Source organism: Triticum urartu, chromosome 1A, assembly GCF_056163025.1.
Source record: "Triticum urartu cultivar PI428250 chromosome 1A, HENAU_Tu73, whole genome shotgun sequence".
In the NCBI taxonomy this organism is placed as follows: domain Eukaryota; kingdom Viridiplantae; phylum Streptophyta; class Magnoliopsida; order Poales; family Poaceae; genus Triticum; species Triticum urartu.
In genome coordinates, this window is record NC_141873.1 from 350,647,112 (window position 1) to 350,668,893 (window position 21,782).

Genomic DNA, 21,782 nt, shown 5'->3' on the forward strand with positions numbered 1-21,782 from the left:
GTTGTCGAATGTGAGCCTCAAGTCGTCTATTAGAGAGTCGACGTGTTTGGTTTTGACGACCACATCATCTACGTATGCCTCTACTGTTTTGCCGATCTGTTTCTCCAGACATGTCTGAATCATGCGCTGATATGTTGCGCCGGCGTTTTTGAGCCCAAAAGGCATTGTGTTGAAATAGAAGGGGCTGTATGGTGTGATAAATGCCGTTGCGGCTTGGTCGGACTCCGCCATCTTGATTTGGTGGTAGCCGGAGTATGAGTCAAGGAAACACAATGACTCGTGTCCTGCGGTAGCATCGATAATTTGATCAATGCAGGGGAGGGGGAAGGGATCCTTTGGGCAAGCCTTGTTGAGGTCCTTGAAATCGACACATAGGCGCCAGGATTTGTCCTTCTTTGGTACCATCACCAGGTTTGCTAGCCAGTCCAGGTGTTTTATTTCTCTAATGAATCCGGCCTCCAATAACTTGGCTAGTTCCTCTCCCATAGCTTGTCTCTTAGGTTCAAAGAAACGCCGAAGAGTCTGCTTGACCGGCTTGAATCCCTTTAGAATATTGAGGCTGTGCTCGGCCAGCCTGCGTGGGATTCCTGGCATGTCTGAGGGGTGCCAGGCGAATATGTCCCAATTCTCACGCAGGAACTCTCGTAGTGCGGCGTCCACAGCGGGGTTTAACTGTGCCCCGATGGAGGCTGTTTTTGTAGGGTCCGTTGGGTGGACTTGGAATTTGACTATTTCATCCGCTGGTTTAAAAGAGGTGGACTTGGATTTCTTGTCAAGTATCACGTCGTCCCTGTCCACTGTGGAGCGTAGCGCAGTTAATTCCTCGGCCGAAAGGGCTTCGGATAATGCCTCGAGGGCCAATGCGGCTGTTTTGTTTTCGGCGCAGTGCTGTGTCCAGATCACTAGCGAGAGTGATGATTCCGTTGGGCCCGGGCATTTTGAGCTTCATGTACCCATAATGGGGTATGGCTTGGAAGATCGTGAACGCCTCCCGTCCTGAAAGGGTGTGGTATCCACTACTGAACGGGGCCACTTGGAATGTAATTTCTTCGGACCTATAGTTCTCCGGCGTGCCGAATACCACATCTAGTGTGATTTTCCCAGCACAGCGTGCTTCCCGACTGGGGATGATTCCTCTGAAGGTTGTGCTACTTTGCTCAATGCGGTTCCAGTCTATTTCCATTTTTTGAAGAGTTTCCTCATAGATGAGGTTTAATCCACTGCCGCCGTCCATGAGTACTTTGGTGAGTCGAAAGTCGTCCACAATTGGACTAAGGACCAGTGCAGCTGGTGCTCGGGCTGTTCAGGATTTAGGTTCGTCACTGGCATTGAAGGTAATAGCCGTGTCGCTCCATGGATTTATTGCTGCCACGTGGCAGATTTCAGCAATGCTGCAGAGTGTTCGCTTGCGCCTATTATTTGATGTGAAGGTCTCAAAGACTGTTAATACTGTATTGTTGTCCCTGGGATGGTGCTATGTGGCATCTCGGATGAGAAGATTCTCGCCGCTTTTGGCCACCTGCCGGAGTATCCAACATGCTCTAAGGCTGTGTGTTGGTATGGTATCCACTGTACTATGAATTTTGCAGGGTCCGATGAGCCATCCCTCCAATACGGTTCCACGCCCTGTAGAGGGTTTTTGCTTCTTTGTAATTAACTCGGGTGTCTTATGATAGTGCACCTTTTTACTTCGGACTGGGTGTATATTCCGAGCCGGATTATCCCAAAATTTCGTTTTGGTTTTCCAGGCGCTTTCCATCACACAGTATTTTCATACTATGGACGCCAAGTCAGCGAAGCGTGATATGTCACGGTGACTTAAGGCGTTAAGGATTCCCTTGTCCGTGCAATTATTGCAGAAAAATGAGACTGCGTCTTCCTCGCGACAGTCCTTAACCTTATTCATCACAAGGAGGAATCTGGCCCAATAATGATGTACTGTTTCATGGGGCTCTTGCCTGATGTGGGAAAGATCGTTTATGTCTGAGTGGGTGGGTGGATTTGAGTCCAAACCCCTACCCGATCTGAGATCCAGGGGCCGAGGAGTTTCCAATCTTGGAAGTTCGGATTCCGGAGTGTTGCCTGATAAGTCTGGCCCGCTGCCTGACTCTAGGTTCAGGGCTTGGGTGATGTCCTCCCGTAAACAGGTATCCGGCTCGGAGAGCTCAGGAATCCGGGCATAGTTAGTCCTCAAGATAGAGGAAGAATCGCCGCATTGTTCCTCCACCACCGCAATATGATGGGTGACCGGTGGAGAGTTAATCTCCCTTTGATCGGGTTTAAGCCCAATCCGATCATAGTCTGTAGCGACTCCCAAGGCGGCGATACGATCCAAGAGCTCATTTAGGGAAGAGAGCTCCATTGGATCCATCTGCTCGGCAAATTCCGAGCCGACGTGGAGGATGTTTTTGATGACCCAAGAAGTCATCGTCGGTGCAGCGGCCGAACGGGCGGTCATGATGAAACTGCCAAGCCGGAGAGTTTGGCCGACAGCCAGCGATCCCCCGGCGGTAATGTTGTTTTTAACAACGAGACGAGGCATCCTTCCTTACGGCGACGGCACAGTGGAACTCTCAATGAAAGCACCAATGTCGGAGTCAAAACCGGCGGATCTCGGGTAGGGGGTCCCGAACTGTGTGTCTAAGGCAGATGGTAACAGGAGGCAGGGGACACGATGTTTTACCCAGGTTCAGGCCCTCTTGATGGAGGTAAAACCCTACGTCTTGCTTGATTGTTCTTGATAATATGAGTAGTACAATAGTTGATCTACCACGAGATCAGAGAGGCTAAACCCTAGAAGCTAGCCTATGGTATGATTGTATGTTGTCCTACGAACTAAAACCCTCCGGTTTATATAGACACCGGAGGGGGCTAGGGTTTACACAAGGTCGGTTACAAAGGAGGAGATATACATATCCGTATTGCCTAGCTTGCCTTCTACGCCAAGTAAAAGTCTCATCCGGACACGAGACGAAGTCTTCAATCTTGTATCTTCATAGTCCAACAGTCCGGTCAAAGGATATAGTCCGCCTGTCCGGAGACCCCCTAATCCAGGACTCCCTCAATGGTGCTATCGTACATTCACGCTGATGGAGACTTCAACCCATGAAGGGTAACGGTTGCGCGAGTCCACGGAGGGCTCCACCCACGAAGGGTCCATGAAGAAGCAACCTTGTCTATCCCACCATGGCCATCACCCAGGAAGGACTTGCCTCACTTGGGTAGATCTTCATAAAGTAGGCGATCTACTTGCCCTTACAAACTCCTTGGTTCAACTCCACAATTTTGACGGAGGCTCCCAAGTGACACCTAACCAATCTAGGAGACACCACTCTCCAAAAGGTAATAGATGGTGTGTTGATGATGAACTCCTTGCTCTTGTGCTTCAAATGATAGTCTCCCCAACACACAACTCTCTCTCACAGCTTTGGATTTGATGGAAAGATGATTTGAGTGGAAAGCAACTTGGGGAATGCTAGAGATCAAGATTCTTGTGGTTGGAATAGAATATCTTGGTCTCAACACATGAGTAGGTGGTTCTCTCTCAGAAAATGAATGCTGGAAGTGTAGGCACGTTCTGATGGCTCTCTCCACGAATGGAGAATGGGTGGAGGGGGTATATATAGCCTCCACAACAAAACTAGCCGTTACACACAATTCATCAAACTCGGTGGGACCAAATCGAGAAACTCAGTCGGACCGATATGGTTCAAAATGTGAACGTTAGAATTTTCGGTGAGACCGATATGATCAACTCGGTGGGACCGGTGTGCTAGGGTTAGGGTAAAACCTCAACTCGGTTTGACCGATTACACAAACTCGATGGGGCCGATTTTGGTAATAAGCAAAACAGAGAGTTGGTCAAGCAAACTCGGTGGGACCGGTTGCATGTCTCGATGAGATCGAGATAATTGCAACAGACAACAGAGAGCTTGCAAGCCCATCTTGGTAAGACCGAGATTCCATCGGTGAGACCGGACTGATTAGGGTTTCTGGCAATGGCTATATCAAGTGAACTCGGTGGCGCCAGATAGATCAAATCGGTGTGGCCGAGTTTGACTTTTGGTTTGGGACATATGTGGATATGAGAAAGTGGTTGAGGGCTTTTGAAGCATATCACTAAGCATTTTGAGCAAGCAAGCCATTAATAGTATTGGCTTTCCTATGGACTCAATATGATCTTGGATCACTGAAATGAAAATGAGGAGTCTTGAGCTTTTTGAGCTTTTGCCAATCTTCTGTCCTTAGCATCTTGAAGGGGTTCCACATCCTCTTGTCCACGCCACTACACTGTTGAACTCATCTGAAATATACTGGATAAAGGTATTAGTCCAACAAGAAATATGTTGACATTAATTACCAAAATCACTCTAGGAGCACTTGTGCTTTCAATCTCCAAGAGAGCATTGTATTGAGAATCAAACGAGAGAGATGAAGACATTTAGCTACTAACTACGGACCCGAAGGTCTGCAAAAAACTAGTCACACATCATCGGAGAGGCACCAATGGACATGATGAACCCCTCCGTGATGGTGTCTAGATTGGATCTGGTGGTTCGGGACTCTGCGGCGGCTGGAATTGATTTTCGTCCACTCCCTTAGGGTTTCTGGCACTATGTCAATAGATTAGTATCAAAAAATGATATAAAATGATTATAAAACATCCAAGAATGATAATATAACAGCATGGAATAATCAAAAATTATAAATACGTTGGAGACGTATCACAGCGCAGCAGAACAGCAACCGCCGCCACTGAAGAGTAACGTAGATTGGAAGGATCCAACTTGAAGACACATGAACTTAGACGAACTACGACCAGATCCGAGCAAACCTACGAATGATAGATCCGCTGCAGACACACCTCCACACGCGCACCGACGATACTAGGCACACCACCAGGACGGGGCTAGGCGGGGAGAATTTTATTGCATCTCCAGGTAGCCGGCGGCGTCTCGTCTTCCTGAACAGGACACAAAACCTAACAAAACTCGAAGGAACATCTAAAAAATGAGCCCTCCCGCCAGTAAAAACCGGGATCCACCGCCATGGCCCTAAGGCCACCGGAGATGAGGCGAATCGGCGGCGTCGCCGGCGGGAAACAAAGAAACCGACTTTTCTTAGGGAAGGAGCCAACCGCAATATGTAGTCTTATCAACCCGATAGTTGTGCCCGCGTTGTCGGAAAACGGTTTAAAACGACGATTGCTTGGTTGGTGCCCGGTGCAATTTGTTACACAACAGCCTCAAAATGGGTGTTTGTTCTTAAAATTTCATCAATAGTGACGGTAATCTGCAACTCTAGCCTCAATGTGTGGCTTTTATTTTAATTTACTCAGATACGTCACGTCTATCACCCGTGGTTTTATAACCAAACATTTTCACGCTACAGACCCCGTTACATCATCCGTTACATCATCTCCAGTTAACTAGATTGAGCCAGTAGCAGTAGCAACTAGCTACCACGCACGGTGCCGTAAAACACATTGTACGTACTACGTGGATACCACATTCTTCATATACACAGCGGAGCCACAGCACATTTTCCGTATGCACAGTGCGTGCTCCTTGTAGGCAATTAAGAAACGACGGTGACCCATACGGAATGGCAACAGAATTAGTTAAAGGGAAGGGCCATACACTGAAAGGGAAGGATTCGATCGGGAAAATTTTCGTTGCCGAGGAATTAGCTACTACTACTAAATCAAATGCCCGGCCGGGGCCAGCTAGTGGTTGGAATGGATTCAATTCAGTTCGACCGGCGCGTGCAATGCGATGCTTACACGCGTGCTTGTGCTCCATTCAATTCCGCTCATGATTGACTGCTAGATTCATTGATTAGCTATAAGAAGCCTTCGTATATAAATTAAGTTAAATTTGCAAATAATACCAATTTTAGCCTTACGATTAGAAATCCCGAATGGTGTTCCATTTTTATTTTATCTTTTAGGGAATGTTCCACGAATCACTAATTAAGGAGCACCCGTTGCAAAGAACACTCCACTTTCCCATGAAGCGACAAATGGCGCACATGCAACGCGTCACTTGTTGCAACATGCGAGTTTTTCTTTTTTCGTAGATCCGTTTATTCAAAACGTTTTATCTTTTAAACCGTGCGTCCAAATCTCAAACCGTTTTCATCATTGGATTCCTCGCGTTGAAATCTTCAAAACTAGATCCCATATTGATAGGTTTTAACGAAATCTTTTTCACGGAAAAACCGGATGAAAAAACCAAACCGAGAGCACGGTTTTTTTCTTTCCGAAAGAGGCACCCCGTGACTCTCGCGAAATCACAACCGTGCCTCTCGTGGAAGGAAAAAAACAGAAAACACGGTTTTTGTTCGTTTCCGAGAGGCACGGCCGTGACTCTCGCGAAAACACAACCGTGCCTCTCGCGAAAGGAAAAAAAAACAAAAAACGCGTATTTATTTCCCTTTCTGAGAGGCACGGCCATGACTCTCGCGAAAGCACAACCGTGCCTCTCGTAGAAGCAAAACCATGACTCTCGCGAAAAAAAATAGAAAACGCGTTTTGTTTTTCCCTTTCCGAGAGGCACGGCCGTGACTCTCGTGAAAGCACAACCATGCCTCTCGCGAAAACAAAACCGTGACTCTCGCGAAAGAAAAAAAATCAGAAAAACGCGTTTTTTCGTTTCTGAAAGGCACGGCCGTGACTCTCGCTAAAGCACAACCGTGCCTCTCGCAGAAAAAAAACCATGACTTTCGCGAAAGGAAAAAAACGCATTTTTTCACGCAAAAAAAATTTCCCAATTTTTTTTTATCAAAAAGCTAAGGAAGATCAGGGAAAAACCAAAACGTCAAAAAAACCCGGAAAAATCATTTAAAAACTAAAAATGCGTGCGAAAAAATATAAAAAAATAAAATCCGGAGAAAGCGTCCAGAGCGCGACATGTGACGAATGGCTGAGAGTGCGCCAAATGGTGCTGATCGTTGCGAGGCTCCCGAAGGAGCGCTCGTTAACTAGTTGCTCCGAATGTTCCATTTAGAAAAATGTGGATGTGAAGGCTACGGGGCTGGGCTTCTTAGTCCAAGGCCGGGCCTTTGAAGGCCTAGACAGCCCAATATGAGCAGAACAGGACAAAATGCACAGAGGAATCAAATTTTAGTCAAAGAGAATCGCTGTGACCAACTGTAAAGGCAGAGAAAGATAAAAAGGAATCATTCATGAGGTGTCGGCGCATGCACGCATGACTCACAAAGGTGGGGAGAGAGAAGATCTTGACCAGATCATACGATAAACGGACTAAGTACAAGTATAAAAAAATGCAGTAAATCCATCGCTCGGTTCATTTGTATTATGTGCTGGATAGATACAGAGAAGAAGAAAAAAAGAGTGGTTGCAAGCGAGGAAAGCGACGGACGGTGTGCTCTCAGCTATTTGATTTCTGTTTTGGTTTTGCTATCCAGCTATTTGTTTTCTCTTCAGCAGTTCAAGCCGCTGGATTTTAGTAGTAACCAGTTTTTTTAGTAGTAGAACCAATTGTCCGACCAAGACATGTGAACTGCTATTTTTTTCTACTTATTATTAGACAAAGATTCGTAAAGAAAGGCACGAGGGTCTTATTTTATAGTGACTTGGTGAGCTGGACTATGGAAGAGGGGTTAGGTATACAAGTGCGTAAGCCATTATTCTTGTGTTTAAAAATTTATTATAACTAAACTATAGAAGTTGTTGAATCAGTGGAGGGACCACTGTACGTGTGTATGCCGCCAATGGGCCGCCATCAGGGGACCAGCGGGCCGTACAAATATGCTGCCATTGCACCGTGGAAGCCGGTAGCCTGTAACATAAGCTCCAGCTTTGGAGAGCAACCGCAGCCAGGATTATATCACTAACACTTACAACTTCCTTCCAGTATTATACTAGTAGCAACTGATAAAGAAATTTGTGTGGTAATAACAGTTAATCTATCTACAAGATGTACTTCCGATTTATTCCATCAGTTATGTCTATGGATTCATTCAAGACATATGTTTTACTCACGAGCACCCGTCAAGGCTTCATCTGAATCCTCCGCATGAGACTTCCATCAGAGCTTGGGAACAATTCTTCTTCCATGGGAAGACCTAGTTGGTAGGTTCAAATCTTCCCACTGTGGATCGTCGACCTTGGAGAAATATTTTGCAACTACCCCATCATGCACTTGATCCAGAGTTCGCGGCATCCACTGCAATCAACAGATGTACCAACACAATACAATACAATTCAATTCAGAGGGTACTCCATAGAAAGAAAATGTCTAATGCATTTTCTGAAGTCCATTATACATATGAAGTGATATGACCTTTGGGTTTCGATCTTTATCTACAAGTATCGCCCTGCATCCCTGCGATAGCAATCAGATTTTAGATATATTGATTGCGAATAAACAGGACCACTGCTGAAGATGTTGACATTACCTCAAAGAAATCTCTGCTGAAGTCACCGCGCATCACATGGCAAACCATTCTATATTCTCGGCGCAAGCACTCACCAACAGTTTGCAGTCTCCCTTCTCTTATCTGAAACAATAGTCAAAGGGATAAAGTAAGAACCATCATGCAAAGGGACATGCATGGCACATCTAAATTTGACATCCGCATGACAAGACATAAAGCTTGCTTCATGCATTGATGAAAACCAAAAAAGTTCTTCCTAACACGTGAATTCTTATGTGAACTAAGACTTTTGGTGCTGGTGTTTTGTGCAAACCCAATTACTTCTTATGTTAACCAAGACTTTTGGTGCTGGTGTTTTGTGCAAACCCAATTACTTCTCTGTGTGCCAAAGCTGCTCATTTTAATATGTAATGATGCTGATAGCTGGTGCTTTGACAGTTGACACCCTGATTCTGCTCGTGACAAGGTTGGAACTTCCACCATGTACAGGTCCAAGACAAACCTTATGCCCAGAGATATCAGATTATCTAACTGAAACAGGCTAGAAGATGATTGTCGCCGACTCACAGTGAGACCCCGTAACACTCTTTGATTCAACTTCTACCAAGTCACATTAATATTTAACATCGTGAGCTTGAGAAAGTTCATGTGGATGGAAATATCAAAACAGTCCATCCAGATATGACCTGAGAAACTGGCACCAGCTGATGGTTGCTGTCAATCAGTTGGCAGTAGTTTTATCAGGAAAGAATGCAAGCGAAGACAAGGAAGTGGAGTTGGGGTAGCTGCGAGAGGAGATGAGAAGAGGGATAAGACTGGACCCACTTAGGGCTTGTTCGGTTTGATGGAAATTGAGGAGGATTAAATCCCTGCAAGTCAAAATCCACCGCCACCCTGTCTAATCCTCTCCAATCCACTTGGCAAGAGGATTAATCGAACAAGGCCTCAAGGGTAAGCTAGAGTTTCACACACGGCATCATAACTACCAAGAACAAATTTTGGTGGCAAGTGTAGTTCAAAAGAAGTGAGACATCTACAAAAGCAGATTTGTGTGCGCAACCCATACTGCATGCAGCACTTCCAAGTTTTTTTAAGGAAAATGTAAAAAAAATCTTGGATGAAGGCCATGCTTATGCTGTATCTCGTTCACCTGCAAAACTTTCAAAAGAATATGCCCATTTATGTCTCATGAACCTGCAAAACTTCACAATAATATGACCCTTTGTGTCTCATGTACAAAAAAAAAACAAGAGTGACTAGTATCGAATACTATTCACTTATATCTTGTACGTATTTGTTTTGTAGTGGGTATAAATAGTAATCTTTTTAAAAAAAATTGGAAGTGCATGCATTGGATGAAAAAATCCGAGTGCATAAGACAGCGCATAACCAACATTACTGTTTTTAAAAAAAAATTGGAAGTGCGACATGCATGGGTTTCCAGTGCAACCCACTGTGCTTTCGAATTATCTGCCATCTAGTTGCTATATACACACAGTTGTGCAGAGAACTAAATACTACACATATGTGTGATTCCACACCAACAACTCCCAAGGTTTTTGAAACTCGCTCATAATTGGTCAACAAGACTAGTTATGGGGTTGATATATTGCGCATTGTTTGAGACTCAAGGGTCCAACAGTCTAGGTCCCCAGCCTCCTACCTACCACAACTACCTCGATAGTCCTAACAATAATAGACATATTCAGTATACGAAACCATAAAAAGGGTCAATGGGTCAAACCAAACATTAAGTCATTAACTACTAACCAATAACATAGCACGCCAAAACGATTAGACAACTCACAACATTACAAGTATAATGTTCTGGAAGTGTTTGACAGATACCGATGCGAGAGAGATTTTCAGACTAGTAGGAGAAGCCTTCCGCAATGACTGGATTGCAGCAGTAACCAATTTATCGGCCACACTTGGAGCTTCTTGTTCCTGACATGATAGATACCAAATTTAGCAGGTCAAAACACATAGGCCCATAGAAAGTCACAACTAACTCCATCAAAACTCACAAGAGCGGATATGATTTCTTCGACTGTTCTTTTGGAGAAGCATCTGTTGATGATTTCCATCCTTGGAGCACAAAAGAAAAAAGGGAAGTAACACAGAGGAATCAGGACATAATTGATCGAAACATCAATGGATCATGCAGCTCATAGTAAAAACAGCTATCTGAGAAACCAGAAGCATTTCTTAAAGTAGATAGATGGCCTTAATTACGTGCAAACATGGACTTCAGCCACTATCTAACATGGGCCTTAGGACCAAATTAGAACACGATGACAACAGCAAGTTTAAATGATCGATCCAGGTTATTCATGCTTTGCCGTCTTTACATCAATTGGATCAGAATGTTAATAAATATCATGGGCAGGCAAGCTAACAGATTACGTATAGCTAGTAAAGCTCGAAGTAATTTTGTGTGAGAATTTTCATGACATGTTAGCATCAAAGATGTCAAGGTCTCAAGGATATCTCATGCATGTAAGGGACAGCGCAGGAGTAGAACTTATCTTTTTTTCATGAATAGTATAAACTACACATACACATCAATGTAAACTCCACATGCATTAAAGGGATAATGTCAACACAATCGCCTTCTTACCTATTCATAGCACTACTTCCTTTCACAGATGGCTGTTGTGAAAATTGATCAATAATTCCACATATAGCAAATGGATCAGAAGTATCCACCTTTTTAAGTGATTCTTCAAGCAGTGGCATCCTCTGAAAAAATATACTAGGAATTATAGAGCAATGCTGACACACACATAACGTACTAGATGTAGGTCAACTGACAAGAACTTGCAGATGTTAGATCAACAAGATTAGCAAAGCATGCACGTTGCATTGCTCAAGTTTCCAAGGACGTAAGTAACGATCACATTGATATGCATTGAGGATCAAACTTAAATCATCAGCAAACCTACGTTCAAAGGGACAAAATGAGTTGCCAGGCCACATGCAAGCATTTCTGCACCATCCAATCTTGCACCAGTAAGGCCAACATACTCTCCTGAAGAAAGACGTCACTAACGATTTAGTCAAAACAATCTCCCAAGATAGTTCTGCAATCAATTATCTGACAATTGATCCCTACCATGAAATTAAATAGACATTCAGAACTTTGGCTACATATATTTCCACAACCATGCACATGAAGATTTAAATTTATTTTTTTACAAGATAAACTGATTAATTTTTCAAAACTTCCATGATGAAGTGATAATGCTCCCATTGCCACCTGAAGCATGTGTTTTTTCATAATTCAACAAGGTAATTCATAAGGAACGCCATTGATCACAATCAAATAAGCACATGATTCACATCAAAATTGTTAAGGGAGCGTCCAAGGATACACAACTGTCCATGGATGTGAATAATATCCAAAATCTCTCGACAGAGTTAGCTCAAGGGCAACCTACCGAAATTACTAAGCAAGGTAAAGATAAATCAATACAACAGTACATAAACATATAGTTAGTGCAGAGCAAACTGGCATTGTTATGTGTGAAATTCATTTGAATAACGAAGGTGGGAGAAAAAAAAGGTCACCATAGAACCCAGGTAGTCTAGAAAGAAAATAAGAAGCCCCTATATCTGGAAAGAGTCCCAGTGCTGTTTCTGGCATTGCAAAAACCTGCATAGAAATTCAAAATAGATGAACACGAAATTTTGCTACATGCAAGCATGCTGGCTATCTATAAAAGGGCATCAATCTACCACATACCCCAACTAAGTATAACTGTATAAGAATTACTAGCATAGACAGAGCCCACATAAATGTGTTATTGGTTGGCTGAGAAAAAGTACACATTATGGGAAGCATTTGGTCATGAATTAATTATTTTGATTAAGTACTTACTTTGGGCCAACATGGAGTATAACCTCTATAACTAAATTTCTGACATCATCATGGTGCAATACCAGCATTAGTAAACAAGTATAGCATATGAGTGTGAATGCATAAAGTGCTTCATAATTTTTTTAAGGAGTGACTTAAATAAGATAACATGCCATCATTGCACAGTTAAAAACTGGATAGCGTGTGTGAGAACCCCAAACAAGCAGATCTTAAGTTACCTCATGATAAATAAACATTCTGTGTACTCCAACTACAACCCCAATTAAATTATATAGCTATGTAAGCAACGCAGGAAGCAAAAGGCCATTTGAGTATGCTTCATAGAATATACCGTGTTCCCTGTGGCAACCCGAAACCTTCCATGTATAGAAACACCAGCACCTCCACCCATGACAATTCCAGTAAGTAGAGAAACCTACAATTGAATGATGTAGCATTTAGTAGTGCGCAACAGCGACAAAACAATTATATGGAGAATGAATTTCAAAGGATGCAGCTCACCTGTGGTTTGCTATAAGTTGCAATGATATAGTTTAACAAAAATTCAGTATGGAAAAAATCAGCACCATATTTCCAGGTATCTGATTTCAGAGAACATACAATGAAGTTAATAAAATGCCTTCAGTAATGATAAATATAAAGGCTAAATGCTAATGTCTGAAGTCGAGTTGGACAAATAAAGATGACAGAAGTCAAAGGAAAACATGCTGAAGCAATCAGCTTTAGGTAATCATTGACGCCTTAAGTAATTAGTACCATTATTTATAGATTGGGCGACTTCAGCAACATCACCTCCAGCACAAAATGCTCTTCCTTTCCCCTGAAAAAAATGAGGGTTGAATCCCATGACACATGGGTTACAGGGTAAGTTAAAGTAGGAAGGAACATACAGAGACAACTATACCAATCTAAAAGAACTAACATAATGATAGCATGAAATGAAAAACAAAATGAGGTCAAACAACAATAGCAAGAGAAAAATAAAGAACGCCCAGAATATTAAATGTGAAATTGTTACAACAAGCCAATAATTCATACACTTGAATTCAGCAAGGAGTACGAATGGTAAAAACGAGTGCAATGCTCAGCAACAAATATCACGGAACACCATAATTGTGTTTTCCCTAAAATCAAGCAATTAAAAACAGCAAGGAGTAATATGCTCCAAACCAGACTAAGTACAGAAAACATTACTTACTGCACGGTTTCGGGAAAATTGATTGGGTAACTGATGTCCACTGTTACTGCTTTGTTGCTCAGTAATTTCTATTTCCAGTTACGTGTTAATATACAGCATCCAAATATTCGAAGGGTAACCCAGATTACAGGACCAGAAAACAAGACACACACAGGCATGCAGTGCTATCAATTGACATACATAGGCTATACTTAAGAAGTCGGTCAAATATTAAACGACAAAAAGCATGCAGTGCTATTTAATATTTATTACCTTGACAATCAACAGTTTAACTGTGTTTTCTTCCTCATAAGAAGTGAAACATTTCAGAAGTCCTGTAACCTGGAAGATGAAACCAAAAGATCTCCCCTCAGCCATACTGAAAGCAGTTGTGGCTACTATTGCCGTATGATCCAGTACTAGTAGAACTCTTCTTGAATCTCTCTTGCAGACATACCATTGCAGAGGAGAGAGCATTTAACTGCTTTGGCCTATTCAAAACCAATGTCCGTGTAGAGCCATTTGCTTCCACCAGTACCTGGAAAAGGAGGGCAAAGAAAAGGCTCGTTATTTTCTGGAGAATTGAATCGGAGGAACTTACAGATGAAATTTATCCGAAAGAAGGGAATACATCTGACAATAGGATTAATTATTATAAGGAACAACACAGCATAGTTTGGCCGCAAAAACATTTGAAACCTATATTGAGAATTCTAGAACCATACACCCTGAAGGATGATACAAAAACAGAGCCAAACCCACTCATGGTTGCTATAAAATAGTTTGGTGATAATGAAATAAGGTGCAGTCTTCACTCTCAATTCTGAGTTTCTGACCAATCATTCACTAGACAAGAAAAACAACATCTCTTGACTTTTTTACTTAAATACAGACCAGGAACACCAAAATAGTCAAAACTAAAAAGTAGCGCTATTATTAAATTCGGGCATTTTATTATAGTCTCCGCACAATCTGTAATCAATCTATCTAACGAGCCATTTCTCTGGTCATCTCTACACACTAGACATTACTCAAGCGAAAGGGGAAAACCCAATCCGATAGGAATCCGCCAGACTGCAGCTACAACAAACGAGCATGGCTAGCCTAATCTAACATTTGAACTGAAGCTAAGTTACCCGACCGGGCACAGACGAGTAAAGCGAGATGACCTGCATGCAATGGAATGGAGTGGCAGCAGTAAGAGCAAGTACATCAGTTTCCCTTAAATTTCTCCCCGTATATTTTGTAACCGGGACTCCCCTAAAATTTGTTAAACTCCAGAAGCTCCCCTAAAACATCTCCCATATATTCCATTCATCTATATTTTAATAATATCCTATCCTATAAGGCTATAACTACCATTTTAAACCTTTATAATTCGAACAGCTGGTTTTCCCATACGGCCATACCACATGTATCATTTTCTACATAATTCAAGCAATTATTTTGTTAATACAGCCGGGCATCCATACAACATATAATTCATAATTTCAAATGATTTAGAGACATAGCAGCAGCAGCACATTAATGAAAATAGCAGCATCAAGCATCTCTCTCTGTATATGCTAATAATATGCATTAGCAGCAGCAGCCCATCAATATATATAGCAGCAACGGACCACAAAAATTTATCTTCTACTCCCTCTGATTTCTCAGCCACATATACATAGCAGCAGCATCACCTAAGTCTCTCTCAGAGGCTAATTGGTTTGATGCCAAGATTTGGCATTGCCAATACTTGGCAAGCTAACAATTGGCAATATCAAAAATTGGCAACTTCTTGTGAGGTTGGCGAATAAAATTGCTAACCAACCAAGCACTAGCCAATATTTGGCATTTGCCAAATGTTGGCAATGCCAATTTTTTGCATCAAACCATCATGCTCTCAATTTCTCTCCTCTAATCTCTCTGATTCATCCCCATAGCAGCAGGTAGTCCAGCTACCCCTTCCCCACCTCACTCTTCTTCACCCAGCCGCTCAATGCCCCATCACCGTGGCCACAGCCCACCGCCCAGCACAGTGCCCGCCGGGCCAAACGGGTCTTCTTCCTTTGTCCCGGCGAGCCGCAACTGCTCGACCCCGTTTCTACTTCCTTTATCCCGCACGGCCTCATGTCGCTGCCCGCTCCCACCCCGCGCCTCCCCCGCCTCCCAGCGCCAGGGCTCCTCGCTGCCTCCCCATCCGCCTTTCTTCGGCCCTCACCGCACCACCCCGTGGATCCACCGACTGGGCGGTGCCATCTGCGTATGTGCGTGTGTCTCCCCCAGGTCAAGCTTACTCTGTTTTGCTCGATCTGAGACAGGAAGGCGGGGTCGCGGTGGCGGGAGCGAGCTTCCGGAGGCAGCCGTTGGCATCGTATGGGCATGTGCGACCGAACGGATTGGGGACTGGGCGGCGAGAGGAGTAGTGGGAAGGAGGAGGAGGCAACGGACCTGATCGGAATCGCCGGTCGCCGGCGAGGCCATGTCGTCAGCTGGTGGAGCGAAGCACCTGGAGCAGTGGAGCCTTTCGAGTTGGACTCGATGAGGAGACCCGAAGCCAAGCCGCGGCCAGGGGAAGGAGGGATGCACACCATCACACTACGGTTGGGTTGCCAGTTCCGTAACGGAAGAAGACTACTTCCACTGACTGGTGGGCCAGCCATCCATACCAACAAGGCAACGGCGAAGTACAGATGTTACGGAACTGGTGGGCCACACAATCGATACTGACTGGCCATACGACTGGCCGCGGCGGCCAGGGGAAGGAGAAGTGCACACCATGGCACTATCTTAGCAAAACAATGTCCGCGACTACTTCGGGAGTAAGACTCTTTATGTGTACATGCTATGAGTATTACTACATACTTCCTTCGTCCGATGAAAAATGTACATTTAAAAATTTTATGACAAATTATAAAGTTGAGTAAAAAATGCATTGGAAAGGTGCAAGCCATCATCTCTCTCCTCTTTAATTACCCACCCTCCAATGAGCTAAGTGCATGTAGAAATTAAGAAGACTATGTGTAGATTGCTATTGGTCTTGATTACCATGTAATGAGAGAGAAGTATTTTTTTCTACTTTAAAGTGCATTGGGAAGATAGAAGTACACTCTTTTATGGACAAATTTTAAAGCTAGATGTACACTCTTCACCGGATGAAGGGAGTAGATGGTTAGAATTCGCAAGGGCAATCAGGTGTCGAGGCACACACCTACCAAGACATATCTGGCCGCTCGATTGCCTCGTGGTCCACAAAGTAGTTGGAACCCGCATGAGGGCACTGTATGTTTTCAATATCAATCATTGAAACTTAGGGTTTTTCAACCAAAATTTATGATTTTATAGATAAAATTTTAACATGATTTTTTGTCGATTGTTGCTATGAAGCCTAGTAAGGCAGTGTTGTTCATGGAAGGATATTTTTCTTGCTATGGAAGTTTAGCGAATGACATATCCTTTGTATGCCTCAATGCCCGGTCTTGCTTGGTCCGGACCGAAGATGTGCAACACTGCCTTTTTACTTGCATACGTGCTAGTGATATTTGAATTGAGCTAGGTTTGAAGAAAGTTATCTGGAAATTCATGGTTGAGGACTGCTCTGGCTTAATTACCATGGATATCCTGGCTAGATTGAATTTTATCATAGGTGGTCTATAAACAACAGAATTAGCGGATACGGTGGCATGATATATTCGGTGGTAGTGTCGCCAACATGTGAAGGGAGAGATGCTCCAGAGACCCAAGAAAGTGAAGAAAAAAACTTGCCTCATCAGCAAATTGAGAAGAAAAGGTCGTTTCAACTTTATGAGCAAAGGGACATTGGAAGCAGCTGGAGCATGAACTCCTGAATATGAAATCTTCTCGGTAAAAGAGATATTAAAGGCATGAGCTCCTGAACATGAAAGCTTCCCACATGACTTCTAGACCCCAAAAAAGATACATTCAGTCAACAGTAAATAATAAAAGAGAAATAAACAACTTATAAAAGAGAAATAAAAAATCAAGCACAAAAGATATATAAAACTAACTGGTGTGTAGTGTGATTGGGTCAAACGCTTCAAGGGCATCTTCCCCTAAGAGCGACTATTATTCTTATCTTGTTCTGAGAAATACTTTGTTTTATTTCCTCTCCAAACAATAATTCTAGGCTTGATATCAGGAAGAAAATTGAGCCCAAAATACACACAGTCAAGATAAGAAAACCTAAAAGAAAAAATCATGCACCCAAACAGAAAATAAAATAAAATTAGAAAAGTTAGTTAATAAAAATAAATAAAATCACAGCTAAATCGCAGTGCTAGTCGCCAAATGTGACCGATCTCTTTGAAGCAGCTTTTGTAGAGTCCTTGAACTTCTTAATATTGGTAAGGAGGCACTCATAAACATACCAAGATAAAGCATAGTCCATGACAAAACTACAATCTATGAAGATGTGAAGGTATTTGGGGTTGGGCGAAAGGCTAGAGTTTGGACACAAGAAAGTGGAGAAAGCAATAAACATGAAGCAGATGAAAATACCTTCATTAGACAATTCTTCTGAGGTGGATTTGAGTTTATTCGGAAAGAATGTGACCGGTGGGATGCTAGTGACATTGAAATGGGACACAATAAAATCACGGACAGAATCAGCAGCGGGCTCTGATGAAGCTATGTACTAGGATAGGGGCATGGACCTGTCCTAAGTACCCTACCCAAGGACATCCCTAGAAGAAGTCACCTTTCAATCGACTTGGAGGTATCCCACTCGACAGATTCAAGACACTCGACCACGAAGCAATCACTCGACCAAATTCCAACCACTCGACTGCCAGGAGATCTAAAGTCACCCTGCACGCAAACGGTCGGTCATTAAGTAGCTTTTATGGTCATCCTAGCACTTTATTAGGGGCGTTACCAGTAACCCCCAGTCTTAATGTACTTTAAACCTTGCATTACTGAGGGCTGGAGGGGCCTGGCGAACTCTATATAAGCCACCCCCCTCCTCAGTATCAAGGGTTGGCACCCCTGTTATCCATACACACATAATTCAGTCGACCGCCTCCGGGCACCGAGACGTAGGGCTGTTACTTCCTCCGAGAAGGGCCTGAACTCGTAATCCTCGCGTGCTTACAACTCCTCCATAGCTAAGATCTAGCCTCTCCATACATACCCCCCTACATCACTGTCAGAGTTAGAACCACGACAGTTGGCGCCCACCGTGGGGCTAGGAGTCTTAGCGCCTAGTTTGAGAAGTTACGATTTTTTCCGATCTCCTTGATCATGGTTTCGAGCGAAGCTTTGGTGGAAGGCCGCGAGATCCGTCTCGGCGCGCTCACGTTCATCGCCGACGACTCCGCTTGGCTTCAGGAGGCTCCACTCGACGTCGACGTGCTCCCCGTCCGCGAGGCGACGCACTTTCGCGCATGCGTCCGTGATGTCCTCCTACGGCAGCCGTCGACCCAGTATCGGTCGGCTCCCGTGGCATCTCCCCGCCCTGTTTCTCGCCGGCGCAAGCGCTCCGGTCGGTCGAGGCTTCAGAGGTGGGTGAGGCATGCGGTGGCCCGCCAGTCGGCCACAAGTCGCGGCAATCAAGCCCGACGAATCCCTCTACGGCCTGTTCGACTGGCTCCGCAGAGACCGCATCCGAATGCGACAGCAGTGACCCAGCTGCAGAGGTTCTGGTGATCGATGGGCCACACAGTCCTCCCGGTTTCCCCCGCGCTGACGGAGGCGCGGATGGGGGCGACCCGTCGCGTCCTCACGAGGAGTATCTCCCCGAGCCTCTCACGTCGTTGCAGCGGGAGGAACTTCGCCGCTGGAACATGGATGCACTCCACACTCCTATCGTTGGAGAAACCCCCGAGGCTCGAGCCTTGGAGGACGAGCGCTTGGCTAACTTGGCCGAGCGCACTCGACTGGAGAATCTCCAGCGAATACTCGACGGGCGAGTGCGTCAACGGGCTCCAGAATCCAGTCGACGTCAACTCTTTCCGCCCCCGCAGGTATATCATACTCCAATTCAGAATTTGGCGGCTGCGGCCCGTATAGCAGAGTCGATTCAGCCCTCCTAGTCAGAGGCTGGCAGAGGCTTGTTGCAAATCAGAGCGTTGCTCCGGGCAGCGGGAGACCAGAATTCCGCTGTTTCTCAGTCGCCGAACAGGATCCACAGTCGATCCGTTGCAGCGGATACAGTCCAGTCGGCTCACAGCCCAAGATCGCCTCCGAGGCGTGAGGGACGTGGAGACCGGCGTGATCAGTACAGAAGGAATGAGCAGTATGATCACCGATTCGATCGTGATGATCGACGTCGAGTGCCAACCCCTCCCCCGAGGAGTGGATCATATGTGCCTCGACAGCAGGTGGACAGACGCCCTCATAGTGTTGGGCGGAGAATTCCAGTCGACCCCAGGGAACCAGGCTTTGATGCGAGATCCATTCTCGTTCAAGGTTTGGTCGACAGGAATAGAGCTCACCGAGAAGGCCACGACAGAGATGCGCCTACCAGTAGCAGAGTACATGTTTCAGGGCCGGAGTGTTTTAGTCGAGCCATCAGAGCCGCTGTAATTCCTCCCAACTTCAGGTTGGCGACTGGAGTTAGTAAGTTCACCGGTGAGTCCAAGCCCGATACTTGGCTCGAAGATTACCGAGTGGCTGTCCAGATTGGCGGTGGGAACGATGAGGTAGCCATGAAGCACCTGCCTCTCATGTTAGAAGGCTCGGCCAGAGTGTGGCTGAATCAGTTAGCACCCAGCAGCATTTACACTTGGGAGGATCTCTCCCGAGTGTTTTTCACCACATTTGAAGGAACATGCAAGCGACCTGCAGGCCTTACGGAATTGCGGTCTTGCATGCAGAAACCGAATGAAACTCTGAGGGATTAGATCCAGAGGTGGATCACATTGCATCACACAGTTGAAAATGTACCAGATCATCAAGCAGTTTGTGCCTTTAAAGAAGGCGTTAAGTACAGAGAATTGAATCTGAAGTTCGGTCGAACCGGAGAGATGTTTCTGAATCGGATGATGGAGATTGCCACCAAATACGCTAATGGTGAAGATGAGGATCGACTCCGGAGTGGCAAGCATAAAGCAGTCGCCCAGGAAACCGGAGGAAATTCCAGTCGGAAACAGAAGCGGAAAGCCGAGCCAGCCGCTCCTGGGGAGGCCCTGGCCATAACCCAGGGAAAATTTAAGGGAAAACCCAAAGGACCTTGGAACCCCAAGAAAGTTAAAGACCAAGATGGAAATGATGTTTTAGATCTACCATGTCACATCCACACCAAGAAAGATGAAGAGGGTAAACTCATTTACCCAAAGCATATCACTCGACGGTGTCGGCTTCTGATCCAGCAGTTTCAGGGCAAGCAGTCCAAAGATAAGGAAAAGGAGTCGGACAAAGTTGAGGACAATGAAGATAGTGACAACGGGTACCCCCAGGTCAATTCCACCCTGATGATTTTTGCTGATGTTGAGAGCAAAAGTCAACTGAAGGTTATTAACCGTGAGGTAAATATGGTTGCTCTGGCAACACCCAATTATCTGAAGTGGTCCCAGACTGCCATCACATTCGACCAGTCTGATCACCCTACGCACATTGCCACCCCTGGGAGGCAAGCTCTGGTGGTCGACCCAGTTGTCGAAGGCACTCGACTGACCAAAGTCCTGATGGATGGAGGCAGCGGTTTGAACATACTATATGCAGAAACATTGAAATGGATGGGCATTCCGATGTCCAGGCTCAGCACCAGTAACATGAGTTTCCATGGAGTCATTCCTAGGAAGAAAGCCGAGTCACTCGGCCGAATTGCTCTTGATGTGGTTTTCGGTGATTCCAAGAATTACCGCAAGGAAAAGTTGACATTCGAAGTTGTGGATTTCCAAAGTGCTTATCACGCTATTTTGGGCAGGCCAGCTTATGCACGCTTCATGGCTCGACCATGTTATGTGTATATCAAATTGAAGATGCCTGGTCCCAAAGGTGTGATCACTGTTACAGGCAATTGGAAGAAAGTAGAAGAGTGTTTTCAGAAAGTCTCAAAGATTGCTGATGCTCAGATGGCGGTGGTCGAGCTGCAAGAGTATCAGAAGACTGCAGATCCGAGTGAGTTGCTACGAGCTAAGAAGCCTGCTTCAGAATCAGCTTTTCAGTCGTCCGGTGAAACGAAGGCAGTTCACATTCACCCGACCGATCCAAACGCTGCTCCGACTCACATCTCAACGACGGTCGACTCCAAATAGGAAGAAGCGCTCATCCAGTTCCTCCGTGAGAACTGGGACATCTTCGCATGGAAGCCTCCTGACATGCCTGGAGTTCCCAGGGGGCTGGCTGAGCACCGTCTACGAGTCGACCCAAAATTTAAACCTG

At 44.8% G+C, this 21,782-nt stretch overlaps 1 protein-coding gene across 1 annotated transcript; it reads right to left on the bottom strand.

The window, feature by feature from the left end:
- Nucleotides 1–7,805: 7,805 nt before the first annotated feature.
- On the bottom strand, nt 7,806–16,054 carry LOC125510967 (3-hydroxyisobutyryl-CoA hydrolase 1-like). The gene is made up of 14 exons (XM_048676256.1): nt 15,891–16,054; nt 13,915–13,995; nt 13,731–13,799; nt 13,037–13,100; nt 12,782–12,861; nt 12,612–12,695; nt 11,971–12,055; nt 11,346–11,431; nt 11,021–11,142; nt 10,428–10,488; nt 10,249–10,347; nt 8,422–8,523; nt 8,307–8,348; nt 7,806–8,189 (listed from the first exon to the last, which is right to left on the bottom strand). The coding sequence occupies exons 1-14, from the start codon at nt 15,921–15,923 to the stop codon at nt 8,052–8,054; spliced, it is 1,146 nt and encodes a 381-aa protein (XP_048532213.1). The 5' UTR covers nt 15,924–16,054; the 3' UTR covers nt 7,806–8,051.
- Nucleotides 16,055–21,782: the final 5,728 nt, after the last annotated feature.